The sequence below is a fragment of the Actinia tenebrosa genome, unplaced genomic scaffold, assembly GCF_029948245.1.
Source record: "Actinia tenebrosa isolate PJP-AT-01 unplaced genomic scaffold, QUT_ActTen_1.0 PGA_scaffold16__25_contigs__length_10494907, whole genome shotgun sequence".
Taxonomy (NCBI): domain Eukaryota; kingdom Metazoa; phylum Cnidaria; class Anthozoa; order Actiniaria; family Actiniidae; genus Actinia; species Actinia tenebrosa.
This window is the reverse complement of record NW_028292576.1, coordinates 6,959,122-6,979,641: the sequence shown is the minus strand read 5'-3', so window position 1 is coordinate 6,979,641 and position 20,520 is coordinate 6,959,122. Positions and strand designations below refer to the sequence as shown.

The window sequence follows — 20,520 nt, the reverse complement described above, 5'->3', positions numbered from 1 at the left end:
ATGCAACAAGGTACTAAGCTCTCCTCAAGCACTAGCATACCACATGGAACACAGAGTCTGCCTCAAATCTCTTTGCAAAAGCTGCAACGCATCCTTTGAAGATGCCTGGCACAAATACAGATGTAAACGATATGACCTTTCAGAAGTCGCCTGCGAAGAGCATGGCGACGTAGCAGAACGTTGTTGTCCAGTCGACACGGTAAGGCAATTAAACAACCAGAAAAAAGAAATAGACAACCTCTTTGTGAACTTCGACGTCACATTTGAAAAGGTCGCCTGGGAGAACGTAGACTACTGGAACGACACTTGCGATAAGTGTGGCTGCGTCAGGAAGGAACAACACTTGTGGCAGTGCTTATACGATCCATCACAAGCACGTACTTTCAGTTGCTATGCTGAAATGCGTATGAAAGATGCGCTGCTACAGAAGGCGGAAATGCTACGCCAGCAACGACGATGAGGTTCTATGGAGGATATTGAATGAAGTCCTTAACGGACTCCGCAGCCCAACCCACTATCGTTAAGACCGCACCAAACCGTTCTGCATACTTCTGACTACACATTTCATCATACAATTCCTGCACGCGCTCTTTTAACCGGTCTATCTCTTCCCTTTGCATTTCTATGGTGTCTTTTTTATCCTTTGCGCCGGCGGTAATCATTCTTACTGCTTCCACTGGTTCCATCTATATATGAACCCAGATCACATACCTTGTAATGCTCTGATAGTAGGACCCACCGGCTGCGGAAAGACCCAGTTCATCGTGGAGCAGCTATTAGGACCCTTTAGATACCGCTTCGACTACATAGCGTTATTATGCCCCACCTACGTAAATAACCGCACCTGGGAAGGCATAGGAGTGAAAGATGACGACTTCTTTGTGGACATATTGGACCCTAACGAGTTATCCAGCCATTTGAAGTTTTGGCACAAACAATTCCCTAAAGATACACAGACTTTACTCATACTGGATGACATTGCCTGCGGGGACGACGTAAAAAGACGCACTTCCGAATTAGTGAAGCTCGCCTTCAGCGGCAGACATGACAACATTAGCGTTTGGTTGCTCTCGCAGCAGCTTACCAGTGTCTCTAAACCCTTTAGGGAAAACATAGGCTCCCTGGTCGTATTTTATACACCCAGTAAGTCTGACCTGGAAACCATTCTTTCTGACTACGGCGGTGAGATATCCAAGGAACAGTTGCATGAATACATGCGGCAATTAAAGACGCATCAACATTCCAAGATGATCTTCTCTTTGAGGTTTCCGTATTCAATAAAGACCTTTAACTCCTAATGTATATGGAGATTGAGCAGCTCTTAGATGAAGTCCCCACACAGTTAGACGAAAGTAACCTTAAGGAACAACTCAACATCCTTGTGTCTTCGGGGAAGTGTAAAGAAATGATAGGCAAGGAACTTACCCATGAGCAAGTTAACAAGTTGTCAGAAGAGGAAGTCAAAAAGTTCCATAAGAGGTACGAGGCTGCCCTTGCAAGTAAGACCACGGACGCCGTCGCAGACTCCGCTATCCGACTTGCGACTAAATTGCTTGGACTTGCACTGCCCATAGACGATGTGGAGCAACTGCGGAAGGACATAAGAGATGACTATGTCATATCCCAAGAACTTAAGATAACCTGCGGGTGGTTGTCTTTGAAGTGCGGTAAGTTAATGGCAGTAGCCTCTGCAGCTTTGCACGTAGCTCAGCACGTTGACTTGAAGGAGGTACTAGGTTCCTTTGGAACATCTTGGAAGGACTTCAAGAAGGACAGAGAAGTTGAAAAGGTCTTTCAGGCAGCACTTGCTGATAATCAAGTCACCTCAAGTACTTAGTCAAGTCATTATCAAGTACTTAGTCAAGTCATTATCAAGTACTTAGTCAAGTCATCCTTAAGTACTTAGTCAAGTCATTGTCAAGTCGTCTTAAGTACTTAGTCAAGTCATTGTCAAGTACTTAGTCAAGTCATCTTAAGTACTTAATTAAGTCATCCTTAAGTACTTAGTCAAGTCATCTTAAGTACTTAATTAAGTCATCCTTAAGTACTTAGTCAAGTCATCTTAAGTACTTAATCAAGTCATCCTTAAGTCATTGTCAAGTCATCGTCAAGTTATTATCAAGTCCTTCAAGTCCTTAGATATAAGATGAGTGGCACCGAAGAACAACCTCAGGAGGAGCAGAAGATTACCAAGCCTAAATCTGCAAGCAGAGTTGCCGCGGGAAAGAAGCTCGCGGAGATGAACAGAAAGAATAAAGCCAAAAAAGAAGAAAAGGTGGAGGACGAAAGCGAATCCTTTTGGAATCCCGGCTACGTCATCGGCGCGTTAGGAATTGCTATAGCAGCAGGCAGCTTTTACTTACAATGGCGGAATATGAAGCCAGAAGTAAAGTGGGAGGCCCCAACATATCACGCACCTGTGGAGGTCAGAAAAAACAAAATCCCTGAAATGGAATGACCTTCTCGCTTTGTAATATAATGTCGACTGCATTGTTGAAAACTGTTGAAGAGGCAGCTATCATTACCTCTATTGTTGCGGGTATTGGTTGGGTAGGTAAGAAAGTGCTCAAAGAAGACTTTACTGAAGACCCAAGCAAGAGCTTCGCTAATTTCGCTAAAATGACCGCTGCCGTTGGCGGGGCTATCATGCTAAAGGATTACCTACGAAAGGAAAAGTACCTGCCTAACATATAATGGTTAGCTTAGTCGCAGGTGGAGTTATTGCAGCTTTAGCATTTACAGGAGCTAATTATGGCGGTAGATATCTGGATAAATTAGTTAGCGGTGATAGAAACGCAGAATCTAACGCCGAAAGAAAAAGGCACGACTTAGCGCTGGAGAAATATCAGCGGGACGTGGCGGCTTGGAATAAAAAAAGACAAGCTTACAGGGATTGGTTGGATAAGAATTACCAAGACAAAATGCAGGCGGATAAGAACTTCGAAAACACAGACTACGCCTTCAAACTTTATTCGCAGGCGCACCCAACAGTGGTGTTAAAGAAGCCTGACTTTAAGAATTACTACCAGCCTTCTAAGAAACAAAAAAATAGTGAGTTGGTCTTCGTAGGAGTCGCAGGGCTGGCAGGAGGCGTGGCCTTGGCGTATCTAATATAATGATCGTCTTTTTGGAAAGCGACAAGAATAACTTTACCACTTATCTGAATCCTCCCATCCGCGCGGAAAGGGTTCGGTTGGTTAGTTGCTCTTTGTACAATTCTTGGTATAATTTAATTGATGGCTTTGTCGTTGACAATGCCGCCAAACCAAAAATACCAGATTCCTAATACACACCTATAACACTGGCTAAGGAGCTAGCAAAGCATGGATATACTCTTACCACAGGATTACCCCATGAAATGACATTTAAGAAAAATAATGGAAGCGCTAATTTGAAGGACAGTTCATTGGTAGAACTCCTGGGTCTTACTAGTACCACAATAAATAGCGGCAGTACATATGATGTGAAATGGAAAGTCGCATCCTCTTACGAAGTCTATTGCGATTTGGTCCATAGTTACAATAATGGAGAAAAGTCTTCTCTTATGTCCAAGTTTCTACCCAAAGGTAATCCATTTGACCTGGTAGAATACACCCCCATTTCTTTGAGCTATGACTTGTCTAATTTGGTGGAAAGCATAAACATCACCATTAAAGTGGACGGAAAGACGGTGGATTTTAATGGACGTAAGATCAATCTCATCCTGGAATTCATATAATGGGCCGAACTGAGGACAAACTTAAAAGGATTTACTATGGACCTGAAGGCTATTGGAGAGGAGCGTCAGCTATCAAGAAACTCGCGACCGCGGCCAGGGTATCAGATGAAACGGCTAAGAACTGGTTGAAAAAACAAACCCTCTGGCAGGTTTATCTTCCCGTGCCTAAGTACATTCCCAGGCCCAGCTTTACCGTAAATACCCCCAATGAAGTTCATCAGGCGGATTTGCTCTTCTTGCCGCACGACAAGGTGAGAAGAAAGACCTATAGGTACGCTTTGAACGTAGTTGATATCGCAAGCAGATACAAGGACGCCGAACCCATAACCAGCAAGGATTCTGGGGAAGTCGCAGAAGCCCTAGGTAGGATTTATAAGCGCGTCTTGAAATGGCCTAAGCTGCTGCAAGTGGATGCAGGGACAGAGTTCATGGGCGTGGTTACTAAGACCCTGAAAGACCACGACACTAAAATTAGGAGAGCCGAAGCAGAGTACCACAGGGGTCAGAGCATCGTCGAAAGATTCAATAAGACCTTGGCCGAGCGTCTCTTTGGGTACCAGTATTGGAAAGAGCTGGAAGATCCATCCAAACGCAACAGGGAATGGACTCAGAGGCTCCCCCAGGTCGTCGCGGCTTTGAACAACGAGGCGGCCAGGGCTACGGGAATAAAACCCAGAGATGCCATAAAAAAGAAACACGTGGAACACAAGTCCTACGTCAGAAGTTCAAGGGCGGTCTTCCCCCAGGAAAAGAAATTAGGTGATGTCACGGTTCGATATCTCTATGAGCCGGGTGAATTAGAAGGAGGATCCAAAAGAGCTACGGATCCTAATTGGTCTTTTGAAACTTACCAGATCCGAAGTGCGATAGCTAAGAAGGGTCAGCCCATCTTGTATTATCTTCATGATGGTCCCACTCGTGGGTTCGTCAAAGAAGAACTGCTTATCGTGTGATGTCCGAATGCTATCGTATGGATACCATCATCACACATCCACCTCTTACCGTCAAATGCAGACAGTGACACCTTCTCCTGCGTGACGTTATGTATCTGATGACCATAGCTGCGCAGGCTGTTCATCTTATGTCGCTGTTCCTTACGCGTACGCAGTACCTTCAAGTAGGACTCGTGCGTAATGTCCTTCTTAACCACGTATTTTTTTACGCCTTTGGCTTTCTTTTCTACACCGTCCAGCTTTAGCACGCTGTACATCTTAGGTTTCAGACCCACGTATTCCACGATGGGTTTTCCTTTCATCTCATCCTTCATTTTCCCGATTACTTTCTTGTTTTTAGGGGAGTAAAGAAAGTGGTCGCGTGGGTAATCGCTGGTGTCGTATTCATCGATGTCGGGAACACAGTCTTCGTAAATGTCTTCCGTCTGCACCTCTAGTATCAAGGAATCGGTGTCGGTGTATAAGAGGCGGCACTTATCACCGTATTTCGGTTTTAGCTTGTCGTAGTAAAACTCATACATGAGCAGCTTTGATAGGTCTAACACTGTAAACCCCGTGTATACGGGTTTATTCAGGAATAGATTCGCTTTCTTCATGTGAATCACGTAGAAGTTTAACATTTCTACGTATCTAACGAATCCAGGCTGTGATACGTATGCTTCTGCTTCCTCTCTGGTGCTGGCTATCTTTATGCTTACGCGCTTGCGGATGTTCTCCATCGTCTTACCAAATACGCTATTGTTCATTAGTTTAAACAGGTTCTTTTCGAAGTCATTCTTTGCCTGCGTACGCTTTTGTGTGTTAAAGTCAATGTAGGAGCGCATCCATGGTTCCTGCGTGAACTTCAAAACGCGGTGAATCTTCTTCACGCGTAAGCCGTGGCGCACATAGAACTGCAGGTTGCGGTAATGCACCACATACTTCTTCTTATCCATCAGGTTCATAGTTAGTTTCCTGTACGGTTTGTAGCCAGGGCACATTTCCCTCTGCAGCGGACTCAGCTGCTTAAATGGTATTTCTATTGCTTCTGGTGCTAATGGGAACTCATTGTGCGCGTCGTGCAAGTGCTCTGGGTATTCCAGGTCCACCTCCAGCACGTAACCTTTGTCGTCTTCTTTACCTACGTTTAGGTAAAACTCTATGGGCTTTATGTCGTCCCATTCGAAGTCGCGTACAGGTAAGTACTGCGACATTGCCCAACCGTAGAGGTTGTTTGCGTCTAAGTAGAATATGTATGTGGTTGGCTTCTCCGGGTCGTACTCCACCGTGGGATTGTTCGCTTTTGCGTATCGTCTGCTGGGTCCGCAAACACCGCCGCGGATACCGTCTTCCATAAAGCGGTACATGTCGTATTCCGTTAGGAAATCCAGTTGCGCGTTTGTCTTCTTTAGAAGCGCACTCCAACTAAGTCCAGGAGCCGTGTAGAAGTTCGCTGGATCCAACCCGTAGTATTCCATTGCCATCTTTCGAAAGCTTTGGAAAACATCCGCGAGCAGCACTACGTCTGAACGTAGGTAGATGTCGTGGTATTCTCCCATATTCTCACAGGAGTACTTTTCCCACACATCTAACGCATGCTGGTACTCCTCGTCCTTTATACCAGACTCGTTTAGGGTGCTGTAGAATCTCTCTTTGGGTGGTAGGGGCTCTTCGAATCGCTCCCAGGAGTCCATGTATTCGTATGGGTAGACTCCTTTCCTTTCCGCGCCGTATTGACTGGAAATGGGGAACTCCGTGTTGTATTTAACCAAGTTTGCTAAGGAGTCCGCCATGAACTGCTGCGAGTCTAAGAACTTCAGCTTGCCTACGGTTACGGACATGTACCTTTCTTTGTTGTTGGGTATGCACTTTACTTCGGAGCCGTCCGTTCCTTGTAAGAGTAAGTGACTGTCGTAACCCCTTAAATTATGAAAGAATACGGGTATTTCCATTTCTGGATCTACTTTGAAGTTTATGTTGCATTTCCAATGAGCCGCACCTCTGTATTTACCCGTGATGTGGCAGTGATCTCTAACCTTATCCACATAGAAATCCTCAACGAATGCTTTATGACAATGAATGCAGTGGGTGGAAGGCTTTCCCGGCTTCTCACCCTTCTTAGCATACCTGCCACATTTGAAATGAGCTTCTCCTAGATACTTTCCATCTTCGTCCCACGCTTTCTTGACCCGTCTTCCAAACTGGAGAAGCGTATGTTGGCAAATGTGGCATTTCTTTGCCTTGGTAAAAGCCTCCTGGTTCTCTTTGGTAAATACCATCTTCTTTGGGTGTCTTAATTGTTCTCTTATCTCTTCCTCCTCTTCTCGCAATGCTTCTAGAAACTCATTAGCTGCGTTCTTACCTCGGTAAATTACAGGAGGGTCAGCCTTACCGTCTGATCTGACTACTATGTAACCAAAGGAGCAAATCTCGTGTAATCCCACCTTATTCGTGGCACCACTTTTCTGCTCTTCCTTAGTTATCAACGCTTCAAAGTCTGCATATATCACGTAAGGCACCTGCATCTGCTTTTGATGGTCTGAGTAGGATAGGCTCTTATCTGTGGGCATCTGGATCCGTTGCGCCACTTCTTCGACTCCGCGACATATTTCATCGTGTTCCTTTAGAGCTTTAACGCTGGTAAAGGATAATAAGCAGCAATCGCAGAAGTATTTCTTACCTTTGTGTTTGGTGTGTCTGTAAAACAGTCTGCTAATATGTTTAACCCACGAATAATGTCCGCCGTGGTAGAAAAGGTGTATTCGTTCTCCTTTACTCTTTGACAACACTAGTGGTACTATCGTTTGGTCTCTGACTCCATAAACGTTAATTGCTAAATCGTTTATTTCCTCAAATATGGGGATGTCTATCAACTGCATGGGAAATTCCGCACCATCCCACTCTAAATCGTCTGTGGGATACTTACTTGTCCTACAGGGATCCTTATCTACTGGATACAGCGCGGATCGTATTGCCCACATAAAGCAGCGGTTGTCGTCATTTTTTACGTTGACTATGGCTTTTTTCCTTTCTACCCACGTTGGTAGGGGCACGTAACTTCCTCCTCGTATTGGTACGTACCTTGCCATGCTAACCTCCATACCTTCTACCTCCTCCACTGTCCAACCTGATCCTTCTTTCGTGTAGTTAGACAGCGACTCCATTATTGCTTCTAAGGCTTCGCTGAGTGACTTATCCAGATTGGTGGACTCTAATATCACTAACGACTTTGATCGCAGCATTGCTGTCGTCGTTACCTCATCTTTTGATAGACTCACTTCTACCATTATACTCGCTTTCAGGGCTCCTAATTCTTCTATACCTTTTCGAAGCGTTCTCTTGACCTTCCTTTCTGACTGACGCCAAAACTGTCTAACGTCAATCTCACCGTTACCGGGTATTGACACCGTTTCGAAATTGCTTTGGGATTCCATCTATATAATAGGAAATATTTTATACCTAATACCAAGCACTTTTTAGGTCGTCGTAGTCATACTCACAATCCTGACAATGCCAAAACAATTTAACCTTAGTCTCAAACTTCTTACCACATCCACAATCATAGCTGCTCATACATTTCGTCTTCATCTTTAAATGCTTCTTCAAGTCCACTTCTTTCTTAAAAGTTCTCTTACAATCTTCGCACTCCATATATAGACTAACATATCTTACATAGACGCGGGATGCGGGTAATCGCGGTACGAATCGAGGTGGGTACTTTAGACGGGTAATCCTCCGGTTGTCGTTGCGCTGGAACCCCCATCCCCTATACTACTGAGCTCCTACCTCAAAGCCAGGCATTTCTGGAGATAAAGGTGCAAGATACCTCGCCCCGTGATATTCTTCATGAGCATCACTACTTTTATGACATTCACGCGAGTCGTATGACAAGCGGTTGCCCAGAATATGAATTCCTTTGACATCCCATTTCTGCCTACTATCTGATCCAGCGCCTTCATTCCCGTTGGGACCATGAGTGAATAACCGTTCTGCGATGTGTCCAATGAGATGACGGTTTTCATCCGTCTGCTTTACAACATGGTCCAGTCGGTCCCCTAAATAAATTTTAATTTTCAGAAAGGTATATTGTGTGCATTGTTAATACAGGGGAGTACTGTTAACTTAAGCCTCCTGAGGACCAGGGAAAAGGTTCGAAATGAATATGATAGTTCAATATTTTGCTTTATTTTATCTTACAAAATGTCATGTTTTCAAAAAGGCTTGGCTTTCAAAAAAAACGTGGTATATTTTAACGGAAAGTATTGCTTATATACCATTTCTGATATATTTGGATAGGGAGGAAAGTATCGCGGGGGCACGAAACCCCGACGGCTGGAAATCTGAGCCTATATGTTTAGATTCTCTAATTCAAAACCCAAGTAAAAATAATAACGTTAAGGAAGAAGCATAAAATAAGGAACAGTTTCACGAACCATCTTTAATGGGGAAGTCGTCGCCATGGACGAAGTAGTATATAATAATAATAATTATTATTATTATATAAAAAAGCAAGAAAAAATACAGGTTGTTTGAGGTAAAATAAATAAATTGGAATTTCAAGTTAGAGCTTGGAGTCTAAATGAACCGTTAGGTTAATACTCCATATTCGAGTTCTCTGTTGTTCAGGGTTGTTAAAGTTGTGTATTCTTTACTTTACCGATGGTATTTGTGAATATTTAGACACTGATACGAGGCTAACCTGAGTAAATGAGTCTGTAATCAAGGAACACAGTCACGGTAATTTGGAACTCGAAAAGTGTCTATTTCGAGTTAGACCCCAGCCTAACGTAAAGGAACAGTATTTACCTTTATGTCATTGTCAAGTGCTACCTTTTTAGGGTCTTTTTCAATATCGACGGTGGAGCTTCTGCAACGAATCTTCTTATAAAAATTCCGCATCAGGAGAAAAGTAAGCGAGATGATGTTTAATGGAACAGGTACAGGATGATAGTTGCAATAGGTGAGTATTGTTGCTGCTTTTTTGTAAGACCATTCTTGAAAAGCATTGCGCTGTAAAAGAAAATTATAAAGAGAGAGGTGTTTAGTAGTTACTAAACAACGATAAAATGTTTGAACCCCGTGATATTTCATGTCCCTAACGAAAATTAACAAATAGACATCAGATTTTTATGTGTCTGTCCTCTTATTGACGATAAATTGCGTCATAACACATTGTCAAAGTCGGGAGAATCCACAAGATTTGCTACACACAGATTGAGAATTTACAAATTCACTGCAGTTTTTTATGTGTCTGTTCTCTTATTGATGGTAAACTTAATCATCCATTGTCAAAGTAGTGTGGATCCACGAGGATAATGAATGGATCCGCAAACTACTTTCATGAAAAATGGATTACGAACATGTGATGTGAATGAGAGGAGACAGACACAACCATTTTTTTGGTCATTTTTTGTTGTTTTTACAATAACAAAAACAATAAAAACGTCTCATTTTTAACGATCAAAGCAACCAACGGAAATGTACGTGTGGATACGTGTGGACAGTGAAAACGAGTCAAAAACGATTCGAATACGCTGCGTGTGGACGCGAACATTTTCGTATCAGCAAAAAAAATTTGCGGATACAAACATTTGCGGATACGTGTGGACGGGGCCTCGTTTACTCAGGCTTACCTCGTATTAGTGTCTAAATATTTACAATAGAGCGTTTTCACGTGACGTAAGAGCGGCCATGTTGGTGTTCCAAAACATTGACATTTTCTATCCTCGGGGATTTGAATTCTATTTTGAGGCAAAAATTTTGCAGAAAGTTTTTATTGTTTGGTACACCAATATGGCTGCCTCGCGTGAGTGAAAACGCTCTTTACCAACATTAAAGTAAAGAATACACGACTTCAACAACACAAACACTTTGAAATTCCACGCAACTTCACTGGAACACATGAATATTCTGCACAAAATCGAGGCTAACCCTGAGCAACAGAGAACTCGAAACTGGAGTATTTGATCATGGAATACGGGCCATAGGCTTGTAATCCACTAGCTGGCTATTTTAAAAGTGTTACCCTCGTAATAAAGTAAAACAAAAGCCTGCGTGGCGGCTCCTGGGGGACGCAGGCTAGTAAGACAAGGACGATTTAATTTTTCATTTATTTGCTGCACAATAGTTTATCTTATCTTACTTTCTTTTTCAAAACTGTTCCCGACAGATTTTGATGGGCATGCAATTGCTTGTTTTTATTTGTTTACATTTTTTAAATGTACTGTAACTCGTGAAATACTATACGTATTGGCCTCAAACTCATCCCAGACCCACAACGGATCAATACCAACAAATAAATTTAAAGAAAAATTACAAATGTATTTCTTAGCTTATATCCGGTAATTTATCTTTTAAAAACGCCAAATATTTACTGTAATTCGATCGAAACTTAAATTGAGCTTGGGAAACCTGTGGCATAATGTGGTATGGGGTACAGGGTACAGGGTACAGGGTACAGGGTACAGGGTACAGGGTACAGGGTACAGGGTACAGGGTACAGGGTACAGGGTACAGGGTACAGGTTATAGGGTATAGAGTATATATTCTGTAGTTTAATACCTCAGCTCGCTGGTATGTGTTCGTTAGAATAGCAATCATCATGTTCATCAGCATCACTACGGCAATGATCAAAAACAGCACATAAAGAATCTGAACGAAGACGATCGTCCTCTCATATGGTACAATAAGTACCTGTGGTTCTAGAAGAAAAGACCACAGAAGATGCTTCGCTATGCTCCACCAACTGGGAAAAAATGTGAATAATATTTCTTTATCAGTTATTAGAATGGTCCACTAAAGTGGGGATTCCGGAGAATCGGTCCCCCTTTGACCTCATGGTCCATTCATTCAGTATCTGGACCCCCTTTGACCTCATGGTCCATTCATCAGTATCTGGACCCCCTTTGACCTCATGTTCCATATTCATTCAGTATCTGGACCCCCTTTGACCTCATGGTCCATTCATTCAGTATCTGGACCCCCTTTGAGCTCACATTCCATTTATTCAGTATCTGGACACCCTTTGACCTCATGGTCCATTCATTCAGTATTTGGACCCCCTTTGACCTCATGGTCCATTCATTCAGTATCTGGACCCCTTTTGACTCATGTTCCATTCATTCAGCATCTGGACCCCCTTTGACTCATGTTCCATTCATCAGTATCTGGACCCCCTTTGACCTCATGTTCCATATTCATTCAGTATCTGGACCCCCTTTGACCTCATGGTCCATATTCATTCAGTATCTGCACCCCCTTTGACCTCATGGTCCATTCATCAGTATCTGGACCCCCTTTGACCTCATGTTCCATATTCATTTAGTATCTGGACCCCCTTTGACCTCATGGTCCATTCATTCAGTATCTGGACCCCCTTTGACCTCACATTCCATTCATTCAGTATCTGGACCCCCTTTGACATCATGTTTCATTCATTCAGTATCTGGACCCCCTTTGACCTCATGTTCCATATTCATTCAGTATCTGGACCCCCTTTGAGCTCACATTCCATTCATTCAGTATCTGGACCCCCTTTGACCTCATGGTCCATTCATTCAGTATCTGGACCCCCTTTGACCTCATGTTCCATATTCATTCAGTATCTGGACCCCCTTTGACCTCATGATCCATTCATTCAGTATCTGAACCCCCTTTGAGCTCACATTCCATTCATTCAGTATCTGGATCACCTTTGACCTCATGTTCCATTCATTCAGTATCTGGACTCCCTTTGACCTCATGTTCCAATCATTCAGTATCTGGACCTCCTTTGACCTCAGGTTCCATTCATTCAGTTTATAGACCCCCTTTGACCTCATGTTTCATTCATTCAGTATCTGGACCCCATTTGATCTCATTTTCCTATTCATTCAGTATCTGGGCCCCCTAAATGTTACATTTTTTCAGTATGAGAGGCTTTTTAGTAAGGCCACCTTACCTTTAGCTAGTTTCAAAACAAGGTCTTACCTTTCGAGAAAGACAGTACTTGGTGTCCCTTCAAACGAAATTTGTGTCATACGAATCTTGGAAATGGCAAGGGAAAAAGCAATAATAACTGCCAAGAGCTGGCCAAAGACTGCAACAATATTTTCAGTGATTTGAAACAAAGCTATCTGTATGGTCCCAAATTTTGCCTTTAACTCTATGATGTGACCAAACACGCGTAACGTCAACAGCATGGAATTTATGTCATAAAGATATCCTGCTCCGACCAGTAGGGGATTGTTTGAAATAGAAGTATGAACAGACCACGTGATCACTCGTAGAATAAGCAGTACGGCGTATATTGTTAGGGTGACGGCATCTAGACGATTCCACGAGTCACTAATTTGATTATAAAACGATGTCTGATTAATTTACCTTTCTGTTCTTTGGATATTGAACATAAATATAATTCGAACAATGAACACAAAGATTGATTTGAAGAAATTATCTGAACGAACATTAAGTAGGAAGAACGAAGCAAAGTATTAATTATTGATAGGAATAAAATAATAAGAATATAATGAAAGGATACGATGGACGAATGGATGAAATATTAAAAACATGAGGACAAGTGCGTTCGGGTTGATAGGATGGGATGGATGGGCAAATGAGTTGGAGTAGATGGGATTCGATGAGTTGAATGGAAAAACAATGCATGCAAAAAAAAGTAGAAATACGTAACAGATGTAATCGATGGTCAAAACCTGATTAAGCATAACAAAAATATACTCGATTATAATTAAAGATGAGAATATGTGTACCGCGTAGCACTTATGAAATACATGAAGATGCTCATGTAATTTCAAACATAACTAATGTTTCTTCAACCAAAATGAATACAATTTATTTCCCAACTTTCGGGCATTAGAAACCATTTTCAGGGATTACAATGGTATAATTGGTCACAGATTTTATGTTTGAAATTACATGAATGCGAGCAAGCTAAGCTGTGGTACCCTGCGCGCGCTCTAACAGCGGTAAATAGCGAGGAAATGATTTTTTTTTGGTAGAAGAAACATTAATTTAACCATTATAAAACCAACCTACAAAACAAAACTTGACATACTCGATCATGTTACAAATGTATTGTTATTTTGGTATAAAAGTAAGAGTTAAGAAATCGAAATTAAGCTGGATAGGCCATCTACCTTAGATAATTGCTGAACGTCTGCCTTACATTTTTAAACCCATTCACAACTTGGTAAACTTCCATCATAAATCTGCCCAAGAAGAAAATCAGGATGATCCATTCCTCGACAATAAAGTGAAGAGTAGAAGGCTGGAAGCACAAGAAAAAATGGAGGACCAGAAGTGCAAAGTAGCTTAGCATGTCCCGTACGAAAATAAAATAGGGCGTCTTAAAACGTTCGTGGTAAAGGGTTTCTGAAAATAACAAAACTTTTATTGATGTGGACTCTCCTACTTGGGTATAATATTCTCCAGTTTCAGACCATGTGCCATTTCTTGAGAATGATTCTTTTATTCCCTATATTAACGATTGAGACGCCATGACGCTTTATAGCCCTTTACACAAACGCAATTGTCTCGCGGGGACCAAGAGATGCCTTAGATGGTAGTCGCAATACCATATAAATAGACATTATAGCAACATAGAGAGAAAATACTGATGAACCAAAAGTGGATTAAAAGTTTTTTTCAGTAAAATTTTTTTTTCAGGCACAAATTCGAACAAGTTAAGCATGTTGTCTTTTTCGAAAGAAGATAACCAATTTTAAGGTTTTGATTGCAGTGTCAAATTTGAAGATAAAATAAGGTAACTAAAAAGAAATATAAAATTTGTAGTTTGATTTTGCTTCTGACTTTATTAGAAATCTGTAATAAAAATACTCACCATAGAAATCGCTTTTTCTATAGGTACCATTGGCTAAGGCAAGGAATATGAAAAAAGGTTATAAAAAATGATGAAAATTAGTATTGACCGATGGGTTTAGAGTTAGGGCACGGCTAACTCACAGACTGAACCCTGAAACAACCTCTGGGCTGATCTAAGTCAGGGCACGTCTAACTCACAGATAGAACCCTGAAACAACCTCTGGGCTGATCTAAGTCAGGGCTCGGCTAACTCACAGATTGAACCCTGAAACAACTACTGGGCTAATCTAAGTCAGGGCACGGCTAACTCACAGATGGAACCCTGAAACAACCACTGGGCTGATCTAAGTCAGGGCACGGCTAATTAACTCACAGATAGAACCCTGAAACAACCTCTGGGCTGATCTAAGTCAGGGCTCGGCTAACTCACAGATTGAACCCTGAAACAACCACTGGGCTAATCTAAGTCAGGGCACGGCTAACTCACAGATGGAACCCTGAAACAACCACTGGGCTGATCTAAGTCAGGGCACGGCTAATTAACTCACAGATAGAACCCTGAAACAACCTCTGGGCTGAACTAAGTCATGGTACGGCTAACTCACAAATAGAACCCTGAAACAACCTCTGGACTGATCTTAGTCGCAGGGCATGGCCAACTCACAGATTGAACCCTGAAACAACCACTGGGCTGATCTAAGTCAGGGCACGGCTAACTCACAGATCGAACCCTGAAACAACCTGTGGGCTGATCAAAGTCAGGGCATGGCTAACTCACAGATTGAACCCTGAAACAACTACTGGGCTGATCTAAGTCAGGGCACGGCTAACTCACAGATCAAACCCTGAAGCAACCTGTGGCCTGATCAAAGTCAGGGCACGGCTAACTCACAGATTGAACCCTGAAACAACCACTAGGCTAATCTAAGTCAGGGCATGGCTAACTCACAGATCGAACCCGGAAACAACCTCTGGGCTGATCTAAGTCAGGGCATGGCTAACTCACAGATGAAACCCTGAAACAACCTCTGGGCTGATCTAAGTCAGGGCATGGCTAACTCACAGATAGAACCCTAAAACAACCTCTGGGCTGATATAAGTCAGGGCACGGCTAACTCACAGATCAAACCTTGAAACAACCACTGAACTGATCAAAGTCAGCAGGGCACGGCTAAGTTACAGATTGATTTAAGAGTTAACTGATTATTTTGAGGAGGGAGGAAAACCCTCGAATTAAGGAAAAGACCTAACAAACTCTTTTCACATGTGATGCCAAGTCCAGGCTAAGAACCCGCGACCCAAGAGGCTAGAGACTCGCTCACTCCCTCGTTCGCGATATGATTTGAAATTAAACTCGTTAATTAAAACGATATGACGAAGCTCTTGGCATGTTACAATTAACAATTAGACCGGTAGCATGAAGTCTAGCATGGTAAAATATTGGGTGATATTTGGCTCTAATATTTGAATTGATCTTGAAGTTGGGAGGTGACCTATTCTGCATAATATCCCCTATTGACTCTTAGACCATGAGGGTGAGACGTCTAATTGTTAAAGTGGTATACTAATATCTTTTATCTCTAATCATTGTAAATACCAAAACATTTAGGCAAGAAATTTAAAACGCCCTAATGTCTGATGGGATATCCCATGGTATGCAACTCAAAACCATTGTATAACTAATATTTGTTTCACAGGTTCAATACAGCCAAAGCAATCTATAATTTTAGGTTACTAACCTCTTTTTGGCCACACACGTCCAAACACTTGAATCAAGTGTAAAATAAAGTAAATGATAGGAAACAGCAGCACGTCAAAAAGAGTCCAGGAGTATAACAACATCCATCCGAACTTGGAACGCTCCGACCGAAAAATTCCTTTCCAACAATCTCTTAGAAGTTCATACATGACCGGATGAGCTAGAAACTAACAGAAGAATGGAATGAATAATTTTAGCAATATAAAAGCAATAGTAATAACAACTTCCGAATTTTATTGATAATGCTTCGAAACAACCTCTCTGGGCTAATCTAAGTCAGGGCTCGGCTAACTCACAGCCTTAAACAACCCTTAAATAACCTCTCGGCTGATCTAAGTCAGGGCTCGGCTAACTCTCAGATCGAACCCTGAAACAACCTCTAAGTCATGGCATGGCTAACTAACTCGCAAATTGGAATTTGGCGTGTTTTTTTGTTTCGAGACAAGTTAGAGGAGTAAATGGCCACGTTTCGTATAGTACAAGTTCACTGATTAAATGACTCGCCGTATAAAGTGGATAAAATACATTACACCCAAGCTAAAAGAGTATATTGGCTGCAGGGCTATAGCATCGCGCGTGATCTGTTCATCGTGCTACGTTGCTATAACAATGCAATAGCGTGATTTTTAGCAGCGCCATCAAGTACCTTCTTTTGCTTCAACAACACTGCTTTAGCAGCGATGTGATCAAATTTGAGTTTAAATATTTGTTTTTTGTTATGATCTTTCTTGAGAGGTTCAATCAGATGGAATGCGTACTCCTCCATGGAACTCGCAATGGCTTGCAATTCTTCTTCTTGTACTTTGGAACGCTGGGCTTTTTCTGTTAACTTAGAGCTGTACTGCAATTGAAAGACAATGAACGTACCTAAATAAACCTATCTAGCTCGGGCGTAATGTTTTCTGATTATAGACCATGTGTCATTCCCTAGGGAACCATTTCTTTGTATTGCCGTTGTGCATGAAAAGACACATGAATATGGATACGACTCTACCCTGCGAGCAGAATCTCCTTTTCACTCCTCTTCGGACGAGAGAAGAGGAGTTAAAAGGAGAATCTGCTCGCAGGGTAATACAACTCAAACAAAGAATCTTATTCTCAAGACAATGACACGTGATTTGAAATGGCAAAACATTACACCCAAGATAAAGACAGAGGTCTATTGACTGGAGCATTAGCTTAGCGCGCAATCTGTTTCATTGTGTGAAAACGACGTGCAACGTTACTATAGCGATTGCGTGATTTTATCAGCAGCTTAATGCAACTTTTGTGTGATTAGCCTTTGATAATGGAAAAGTTGCTGCGTATGATAGTAAACAATTATTAGATGATATAAATAATAAATACATATTAGATATAATAAATATTTTGATGATATTCGGAATTATCAATGTTGAGGCAAGTGTTCACATTTGCCGAATATCATCAAAACTAACCAAATTGAATCAATTTTTTATCATATATTAATTGTTCAAATAGATTAATTGATACAAAGATAGAAACTTTATGATTTTTAATTAAAAAATTAATTAATTAATTAATTTTTAAAAAAAGTTTAAAAATATATAGCACACCATATATAAAAAACAACCTACAGAGCACCCATGCAGGCTCGTCTTTGCAGATAACTGCCTACAGATAAATATCCATCGCTGGCGCATGCTGATAGCTAGAATTATCAGTAGGTTCTCGACCAATGAGAATTCAGGTAGTGAGTACCATATATAGTAACATCTTTTGGCATCTCTGTCGCCAACTATATTGTACGCAAAAGTTAGTCTCATTCTTAAAGGATGCTTCGCACTTTACTTTGTTTGTTTATTTTTTGTACTTACGTCCAAAGCCTTTTCAAGACTGTTTGTTGATAGTCCTTTCAACATGTTTGGCCTCACCAATTTCATCTTATCAATATCATCACTTTCAATCATCTTATCCACCTCTTTTTCTTTCTTTTCTTTTTTTTCCCATAAAATGAATGTAAAATATTAATACGAAACGATGTGATCATATTTTAGCAATAGAAGCTCTATGAATCTACGTATACCGGTGAATTAGAGCGCGCGGGATGTTGGGAGAAACACGAATAAAGTTTAAAAATCACGAGCTTCGAACCCCCAAACCCCAAACCCCAATTCCCATACCGCCAAACCTCCAAACCCCAAACCACCAAACAGAGAATCCCCACACCCCAAACCCCCAAACAGAGAACCCCCACGCCCCAATCAACAAACCTCCATACAGAGAACCCCCACACCCCAAACCCCCAAGCAGAGAACCCCCACACCCAAAACAACAAACCTCCATACAGTGAACCCACAAACCCCAAACCACAAAACAGAGAACCCCCAAACAGAGGCTGCTACGCAGGCTAGCATTTGAGGAGTTGGTGGTACTTAGAAAGGGAAGAGGGGTCAACTGTTTTTGCTTGCGTACATGAAACTGACTTACTTTGCTGCTCTTCAGATGCTACGTCATCAAATTGTGTGTTTTCACTTTCTTCTGTGGAAATTAGAAGAATTAGAGAGAAGTAAAATCGAAACAACGAACGAACGAACGATGAATAAATTAAAGAAAAATTCAGACCATACTCTTCATTTCATACCATGATCATGAAGTCTCCCCTCTGCATTAACAGCATGATCATTTCCCGGTATTGACTCCGCTCCTTCTGTATCTGACAACTGGACGATTTCCTCTGCCATTTTTGTTCTAAAATAATAAATATATAAATAAATCAACCAACCAACCAACAAGTCGAGCGAGCGAGCGAGCGACCAACCGACCCACCAACCCCCCGACCCACCGACCCACCGACCCACCGACCCACCAACCCACCGACCCACCGACCCACCGACCCACCGACCCACCGACCCACCGACCCACCGACCCACCGACCCACCGACCCACCGACCCACCGACCCACCGACCCACCGACCCACCGACCCACCGACCCACCGACCCACCGACCCACCGACCCACCGACCCACCGACCCACCGACCCACCGACCCACCGACCCACAACTAGTGTGTCAATTTAACTGGATTTTTCATATAGTGCTTGACATCTAAATTTGTTGCTAGTAAAGGTAATTTGAAGCAAACATGGAAACTCATTGGCTGTATTATAAAAAGAACAACCAAATCCCAGTCTTTCCCAACTTTATAGTACACTCAACAAAATTACTCGACTCTGATTGGTCGAGGTACAATTATAGCGTTAATTGTACTCCGTAGGAGTACCGAATTAAGTCGCTATGCCAACGAGGCCAAAACAATGTCAAAACAGTTATTATCTATCATTTTATACTTAAAAAACATATATATAAAATTTTAAAGCCGTAAGAACTAATCTTTTTTATGCATTTCAGTTGCGCGATGGACTGAAAATCGGCCGACAAATAGACAAAGATGAACGGCGTCGCTTCGCATTTTTTACTGAAATTTTGTTGAGTCAACTATAAACAAAAAATCGCACGATATTCTCGTACAATTTGGAATTAATAGACACTCGTAATGTTTTGAAAGTTCTTTAATTGCACTCGCCCCAAATTGTACTCGAGATCGTGCGATTTCCTATACTAATTGACACAAAATGGTACTATTATACAAATACCCAGGATATTGCTGAGGAATTTAATAAGTACTTTTGTGCCATTGGACCTGAGTTAGCAAGCAAAATCGAAAACAATAGTGTTAATGCCATCAACTATATTTCAAAATCACCCTCCTCTAGCATATTTCTTAATAATCCAGTCTTCAAAAGTGATGTCTGCTTAAAACTAGAAACTTCTAATCTTCTTTAGATGTTTGAATTAATTATTTCTAGCGGGGGTGAGCTCTTTAGATACACCTCACTTTAAAAAACGTTTTCTCCAAAATTTGGATAATACAAGCTGTGAAAATTTCACTACCATCTAGATAAAGCTCTGGTCTATTGATGTTTAGGATGTTTGAAGAAAAAACTTGGAACCGTTTTAAAGAAAACGGCGAAAATGTGATTTTTAGCAAAACTCTCATATTTATGGTGTTGAGGTTTACAACGACAATAAGTAAAAAATTATTCCATGAGTTTTTAAGATTAATTGATGCTGATTTTTCATGAAGCTCATGAAATCGAATCTTGTGCGTGAAGAATACTTTTAAATTACTACCCCGTTAGCAGAGGGGGTCTTTTTCCCTCAGCAGGCTGAGCGGCAGCCTGTCGCACAAACACAATCATGTCCCTTCATTCTATATCTCGTTACTAGTATATGATATGATACGGCACCAGAATTCGCAAATTATGAAAGTTG

At 41.6% G+C, this 20,520-nt stretch overlaps 1 protein-coding gene across 1 annotated transcript; it reads right to left on the bottom strand.

Annotated features, from left to right (window-relative positions):
* Positions 1-8,421: 8,421 nt before the first annotated feature.
* LOC116286325 (short transient receptor potential channel 2-like) lies at positions 8,422-18,108 on the bottom strand. Its single transcript, XM_089031062.1, has 9 exons — positions 18,064-18,108; positions 16,875-17,069; positions 16,209-16,395; positions 14,489-14,521; positions 13,785-14,019; positions 12,619-12,975; positions 11,212-11,395; positions 9,438-9,660; positions 8,422-8,705 (listed from the first exon to the last, which is right to left on the bottom strand). Exons 1-9 carry the CDS (start codon positions 18,106-18,108, stop codon positions 8,422-8,424), a joined length of 1,743 nt encoding a protein of 580 aa, XP_088887188.1.
* Between the last annotated feature and the right edge of the window lie 2,412 nt (positions 18,109-20,520).

What these genes read in the sequence shown, in the direction of transcription:
- LOC116286325 (XM_089031062.1), bottom strand. Translation starts at nt 18,108, where the DNA reads ATGTTGAAAGGACTATCAACAAACAGTCTTGAAAAGGCTTTGGAC. An exon ending in ACGTGTGTGGCCAAAAAGAG is followed by an intron (nt 14,522 to 16,208) that starts GTTAGTAACCTA and finishes TCCTTGCCTTAG; the next exon opens with CCAATGGTACCTATAGAAAA. An exon ending in GGTAAATACTGTTCCTTTAC is followed by an intron (nt 8,706 to 9,437) that starts GTTAGGCTGGGG and finishes AAATTTATTTAG; the next exon opens with GGGACCGACTGGACCATGTT.